Source organism: Sinocyclocheilus rhinocerous, unplaced genomic scaffold (genome assembly GCF_001515625.1).
Source record: "Sinocyclocheilus rhinocerous isolate Xijiao unplaced genomic scaffold, SAMN03320098_v1.1 scaffold603, whole genome shotgun sequence".
Classification (NCBI taxonomy): Eukaryota; Metazoa; Chordata; class Actinopteri; order Cypriniformes; family Cyprinidae; genus Sinocyclocheilus; species Sinocyclocheilus rhinocerous.
Genome location: NW_015656630.1, coordinates 2,712,414 through 2,719,920, shown reverse-complemented (window position 1 = coordinate 2,719,920; position 7,507 = coordinate 2,712,414). Strand labels below are relative to the sequence as shown.

The window sequence follows — 7,507 nt, the reverse complement described above, 5'->3', positions numbered from 1 at the left end:
GCCTCTTCTGCCTCTTCTGTGCTCTGCTGAGGATACGCACACCCTCACTTCCACAAAGCCCTTAACTTCGGGACGGCTTGGACGGCTTGAAACTCTTCTCCCTTCTGAAACTTGCCTGGTGTGGCTGCTGGGCTTGGCACTTCGCCTGGCACTGTCCTCCTGCCAGCGGGCAGACCTCACCGCCGCCAAGCACCCTATGGTCACCACAGGCTATGGGAAGCTTCGGGGCGTACGCAAGGAGCTGAACAATGAGATTCTGGGTCCGGTCGAGCAGTACTTGGGCGTCCCCTATGCCACCCCGCCAGTAGGCGAGAGGCGCTTCCAGCCCCCGGAGGCACCAGGCTCCTGGCAGGAGATCCGTAACGCTACCCAGTTTGCACCAGTGTGCCCACAGAACATCCAAGGGGTGCTGCCAGAGATCATGCTTCCCGTATGGTTCACCGACAACCTGGATGCTGCCGCGGCTTATGTACAGAACCAGAGCGAGGACTGCCTTTATCTCAACGTCTACGTTCCCACAGAGGACGGTAAGTTTCAGAAGCCCATATAGGTTAATCTGTGGTACATTTATGTTTCATCCATGTTCATTCTTACTCACTTTAAACATATTTTCACCCACACAAGAAAACATAGCATGTTCATCCTCCCCAGCTCTGGTGATTGGGAGTGATTAGGAGACTAATCACCTGTATTCTTCTCAAGTGATTCTATCCTTTTCCAGAGCTTACTGTAGTGGTGTGGGGTACAGGGATATTACGGGACGTAAAACAGATGATTCAAACACATTTACAACCATTACACTTCCAAATAAGACAATTTCTTCATAACCCGTTCTCCGGATAACCTTGGGATCCTTTTCTTTTTGTTCGCCTATAAAAGAAGCTAAAGTAATCTGTTGCTTGTAATCGCATTTAGGGTTTAAGTTAGATTACTTGCATTTAGTGCATACAAAACGGTAGTTGCCAGAGATAAAGAGAGCAAGAACTCCTTTGAGCGCAAGAGATATTTAACATGCTCCAGTCAGTGATTGTTACTGAAACTGCACGGGCAACAATCTGAGCATGTGCTAAAGTCTCTGATAAATGGGCCTGTAGTTTGTAAATGGGTTGTGCAGAGACTGCTGGGTAATGTCTCACTGTGCCAGCTCTTGAATTGGGTTGTCATAGTCATGGGAGTATGGCAGGCAATGCGTGTTTGTTCGAGAGATGATAGCTCTTCAATGATGAAACCATATACACAGGAGGTCTTCTAATGCTAATAGCACTTTTGCATTTTAGCAACTCTGTGTACTCTTTGAGTGTGTTAATGTGCCTGTCCATTACAGTGAGTCAGTAAATCAGTCTTCCTTAATTTGTAGATATACATTCACTAAGTGCTGTAGATTGCAGTCGGATGATGCATCCATTGCAGGGGCGATTCTAGAATTTCAGTCTTCGAGCAGCTCAAACGATGTAGCTTAGAGGAATACTTTTTGCAAGTGATCACAGGTTTGAATCTTCCTCTAGCTTTGAAAATAAAATAGGTTGTCAGGTTACACTTTATTTCGATAGTCCACTTTAGACATTCAACTAACTCTCATTAGAGTATAATTAGACTGTTAGGTTAGGATTAGTGTTAGGCTTAGTAGAATAAGTTGGTAAGTAATTGCAAAGTTTTTTAAAGCCAGTAGACTGTGTGTTAAGAGACCATCAAAATAAAGTGTTAGGAGATATTAAACAGACAGTCTATTCTAATGACTAATAGTTGATATCTAGTTGATAAGTTACTTAGAGTTCTGTCATGACAACTCTGGGAGAGTTTTATCATTGTAATATACATGACAGTGTTAATGTGTTTGGTCTTGGCGGAATAGTTCTGCTACACTGCTGCCGCGTAGTTACTACTAGTACAGAGACTTGCTACTGCCAATACATCCACAGACATGCTGCTGTGAGCATGCAGGAAATACTGCTGCTGCACATGTAACATGTATGAAATAACCCCCATATATATCATACATGAAATCACCCCATAGCAGATCTATACAGGTGGAGCTGGGGAAGGTAGAGGGTTTCTGAAGTGCGCTGCAACTGCTACAGCAAGCACTAGCCAAGTATTTGAATGTTGAGCAGCAAGCTCATTGGCTGCTGATATGTAAGAAACCAATCAGCTGCCCCATGTGAATAATCATATGATTATATCAGATTGAGTTGGAACCTATCGGCCTGCACCATCTAGTTTCATGACAGAACGTTGTATTTAGTATATTGTCTAAATTGGACTAATAAAATAAAGTGCTACATATTGTCAAGTATATCTACTGTTATTGAGACAACATCATTTTTGAAGTCTCAGTTTAATCTTATTGCTGTCTAGGAGAAGAAATTGCAACATTAAATATCTCATTTGTGCCTTTTCTTTCCTATCAGTTTCTTAGCAGTTTTCAGCTGTAGATCCACATGTAAACATCATAAATAAGAATGAATGAGATAAATAATTAGTGATTAATCTTAATCTGAGAGAATTTTCACACAGTAAACATGGAAACATCAAAAAGTCCATGTGTCATTTACACAAGAGTTCAAAGAATCAGCTTCTGTGAACAGAAACAGATTTTTCCCTAATAAGAAATAATATGCAAATTTGGGCCACATAACAAGAGAAGATATTTTTTCATAATTATGAAGATGAATTGCATGTACACACAAGGGAATCTGTGAGTATGTGTTTTATGTGTATAAGGTTGCAGTATTTTTACAGACAGCAATGCAGTGAATCTGCAGTATGCATGCAGACATATGACTGCATTGAAAGTGTGTGAATTCTTCAGACGGGACTTTGATGCTGCCTTTGCAGTGTTAATATGGGTCTACAACACAAAAAAAACACACAAAAACCCTCTTGTTCATAGCATCCCAGAAAAACAGTTCCTCCACAGTAAGTGATTAATGCATCTGACAGTGTTGTGGTGGTGTACACGCTCTCCACACTCATCGCTTCCCATGTTTATGTGTGCCAAGCGCCACTGCGCAGCTAGTGAGTCTTATCAAAAAATCGTCCAGCACACACTCACTGACGGGGATTCCTACACAGTCACTGCGCTGAGAATCATTCACAGGTTCGGGAGGGATTTAATGGATCTGGACTTGGCCCTTTCACTCCATTTCAGTTTAACATTTGGTGGGTGTTTAGTGTAGGACTTTTGGACATGTTGTGGGGATGTGAGTGTAGTTTACAGCCAAAGGAGTAGAAGGAACTCATCTATCTCTCCTTCTTGCTCGTTTACTCTCTCTTTCTCAGGCATTTTCAGACTTTTCGAAGAAGCCACAAATATGATGATCCTCTTGCAAGGGATCTCCTTCCTAAAGCCCATTTATGCTGAGCGTTAAAAATTAGTATGCATGATATTATAAACAAAAAATGGTTGCCTTTCATTTAGCATTCTACTAAAAATATTGTGATTACTACCATTTCTTATATTATTTAGAAAATATTTACTCAGCAGGATATTCACTCGAAATTAATTTTTATCAGATTCAATTTTTTAACTCTAATTCTGAGCTGACAATATGCATTGCATAGACAGATAGATAGATAATCATAAAATTCAAATGACAAGCATCTTCTCACCTCTAATCTTCTCTTGTATTAGAACATAAAAGTGATCACTCTCTCTGTGAATTTGAAATTGAACTAATTAAACAAATCAGCCACAATTAGTTTAGTCAGTTTATGTGATTAATGCTTAATTGGAAATGCTAATTTTATGCTACATCCAGTTTAACAGCCAATATTGATTAATTTTTATTGCGATGATTGCAAGGCCGCGTTATATTGATATTCCTAAATATTTTGGGAGGAATTCTCACACGGTTAATTGCGTCTGCTGACAGTGCTGTTTATTTGCTCATTCTGCTTACTTTGTTTAGCACCAGATGAGGCAAATGTTTGGTTTGTCAGTCTATTTTTATCCATCTCTTCCCATTTCTGCTATTTCAGCTCAGATCACTTCATGTATAGTCTTCATTCAAATTTGTTGAATGAATTTAAATTAACTTTAAATTATTAACTCATTTTTTTAACTGATCAATGTGCATCATTTCTGCATATTGTTAATTCATTGTTTCAAAATCTAACCAAAAGCCATGACACCATTGCTTACTGGTTTCTTTCTAAAATGTATTTGCATACTGAATTGCATTTGGCCTTGTTTTCGTCTCTTTAAACTGCAAAGACTGCACAGAAGTCACATTATGTGTGTTGATTCTAATGCACAGCGGGCAGAAAAAAAGACTGGGTGTCATGACAAAGCCAAAGTTTAAGGAGCTTGCAATGTGGCATTTCATTTACTCAGAACCAAAGCATAAACCTAAATTCACCTAAAAATTTAACACTATTCATTCTCTGCCGTACAAGCACTGGTATTTCCTTCAGGCATGTGGCATTTGACTCTGAAAAAACGTGACGTACGACTGTGCTTCAGAAGCAGAGGTGGGGCCGCTTCTCGGTCACGTCAGGGGAAATTTGATTTCACCCAGACGTGTTTTGTCAAGCAGATTGAAGCGTAGCGCTCACTTCTCTTCATTCAAGGCTGAGCTCCAAATAAAAAATCCCTTTAATACAATCAATAAGGTGCACAGCTAAACAAAAAGATGGTAACAGTTCAATAGTCAATTGAAGCTTGGCAGCATTATATAAATGTAGATTCACTTAGCGGCACTGCGGGTTGGGAGAATTTTGCATTTGGGGTCTAGTGATGTTGGTGAAGGTAAATAAATAAATAACCAGTTGGTCAACGCTGCAGAAGAACTATGGTGTCAATAGCTTTTGATGCAAGAACAAAACTCAAACTAATGCTGCTATTTCTGCCATCCTAGCAGCCCTTGGTCGGGTGAAAATTTGATCAGGATTCTTCTGCAGGGGAACGAGAGATGGAGAGAAAGAAACAGAGAGGCAGCGAGGGAGAGTGTGTGTACATAAGATGCATATGCTCCTATTGTCTTCTCATTCTCCTCTAATTGGCACAAGTATATAAGATTTGCTCTATTGTTTGCTTGAAAGGAGAGGTTTCTGCCGCTGTGGGTCTGCTGGTAAGGCTGTATGTGATAGAGATGCTGAATTATGGCCCACGCTGATCAATATTCGATCAATGATGCTGGTGATTGATGACCCGGCCGTGACACACAAGCATACACACACTGGTCATGCTCCTCATCACCATTCTACTGCAGAGTTTTCGAATAAGCAAGCTCAGTATGTACAAAATATCTTCAAATTATATCCCAATAAATGTCAGGAAATTGGCAAAATCACACAGCAATTTCACAGAGACAGAATTTCTGATATAATGACAAGGAATCTGTTTTATCTACAGTTAGAGATCAGGTTTCAATTTAAAAACAATCCAGGAAAGACGGAAAAATTGCAAATTAGATCTCTCTAAAGGTGCACTTAGTCATTTTCGATAAAATGATGGTCATATCAGTAGCCAAATAAAAGCTAAAATAATTCAGTTGTCAAAAGGACAACTTTTTTATTTTTAAAAATCATGCAAAACAATATTATGGTTGATAATATTTATGATGGATAAGTGTTATTAAATCACCCACATTAACAGGTGTGGGAAAAGTTTTCGACCCTGTTCCAGTTGTGATAGGAATATGACTATTGAAAAGAATTTAATGCATCTAAGTTTTCCAAAAACCAACTTTTGTATAGCAAAAACATGAAGCTGATATTAACATCTTCCACTCACATTCATATTAATGTCATTACTGTACAGATGTCTCATGCAGATGTCTTGCATCTATTTTTATTTTTCTCAGTGACATGCATGGTGAATATGGATTCTTGAATAGATTAAATGAAATAATGAAAAATAATGAAACTCATAACTTTTATCATGGTGGTTATAAGAATTGAAATCCCTTCTTATATATAAATGAGACAGTGGCCAGTCAGTTTACTCTAGAATGCATTAGCATGCATATTAGCTGGACCAGTGTGAAAATAGTCGTTTTTACCTTATAAAACTAAATAGGCTATATTTAGTTTTATTATATTGTTGTCAGATTTTATTGTTGGTTATTGAAACATAATCTTGACATACAGTTTTGTAGATTTTGGTCTTTCTACATTGTACAGCTACTAGAGAATAGCTGCCTGGGGCTGTTATCAAGACGGCCGCCAAGAGAACAGGGACAGGGATTTTAAGAGAAACATCTGAAACAAAGTTAACTGAGAGCAAATCTGGAGCAGCCACGGAAAAAATAAAAAAAAGTGAATGTTTGAATTTGAATGTTATGATAGCTGTAGATAGGCTTGATTCACCTCTGCGATGAACTATCAACTCATGCTGTTCACCATCAAACACAGTTTCACAACCATGCAGCTGTTCAGAAAAGCAGAACACACGGCTAAACACATCTGAATCCAGAACACCACATTCATGCAGCTTCTGAGTGAGTGTGTGTGTGTGTTCATACAATGTGACAGGATCAAATGTGTTTGTATTTGTCTAGTCAGTGGAATGTCTTGAACCCAAGCCCAGGGCAGATCAGATATCAGTTATATTGATGTGTTTGGCCGCAGCCGTGTTGTGTGTGGTGGTTTAAGAGCTGTGACACCATCCACCTCCCCACTGTGCACAACAGCTGGCAAACCTCTGCGATATACACATATGCATCACGGCACAAACACCCATATAAACACAATCTCCGGCATACATATGTGCCTAAAGCCACTTTGCTGCAATCATATCATGTAGGGTGACGTGCACACACACATAGTGTAAACAGTCATTTCTTACTGGGACAAGGGTTGAAACCAATGCTGTGGATCATGACAATCCCCTGCAGGCAAATCTCCCATTATACTGTCTCCTTCTCTCTCTCTCCCATATTTTTCTTTTCCCCCCTAAGTACAGTAAGTTCAGCTACATACGAAAATTTGTCTTGCTGTTTTCCCTATTCAATCACTCCAAACAACTGCGGGCAATTCAGTGAGAATTAATTGTGGCCTCTGATAGCGGCACTTGTTTGCACGCTCTGTTTGTTATTGTACCGCCCGAGTCGTATTGAAGTTGTGCTAGTCAGGTAACAGCGCAAATGTGTAACGAAATCTGTGCTGAATGCTGTTTGCATGATACAGTTCCCACTTTTGTGGGTTGTTTTTGAGCTCTTGATATTAAAGGATGCAGCATGTTTGCATTTTTTATTTTTTTTTTGGTCAAATCTCACAGAAGCTCACATTTCACTCCAAAATCAAATTGAAAAGAAAGAAATTATTATTATTTTCCATGAAGTAATCCAAGCCTATTAAGGACTTTTTTTAAACATTCTGGCATTCAAAATAATCATATCTCTGCCTAAACTGGATGTTTTATTTTTGTTTTATTGTGAATTTATTTGATTTCTCATAATACTCAAGGATGATTTTCCTTATTTTTTATTGATTTTTTAATATTATATTATATATTATATATATTATTTATGTTTGTAAATATATATATATATATATATATATATAT

At 38.7% G+C, this 7,507-nt stretch overlaps 1 protein-coding gene across 1 annotated transcript in view; it reads left to right on the top strand.

The window, feature by feature from the left end:
* Positions 1–7,507, top strand: part of LOC107720555 (neuroligin-2-like) — a 56,691-nt gene that overhangs the window by 1,537 nt on the left and 47,647 nt on the right. The window contains exon 2 of the mRNA XM_016528282.1: positions 32–527. Within this exon, the coding sequence (XP_016383768.1) occupies positions 32–527 (496 nt within the window). The remainder of the gene's footprint in view (positions 1–31; positions 528–7,507) is intronic.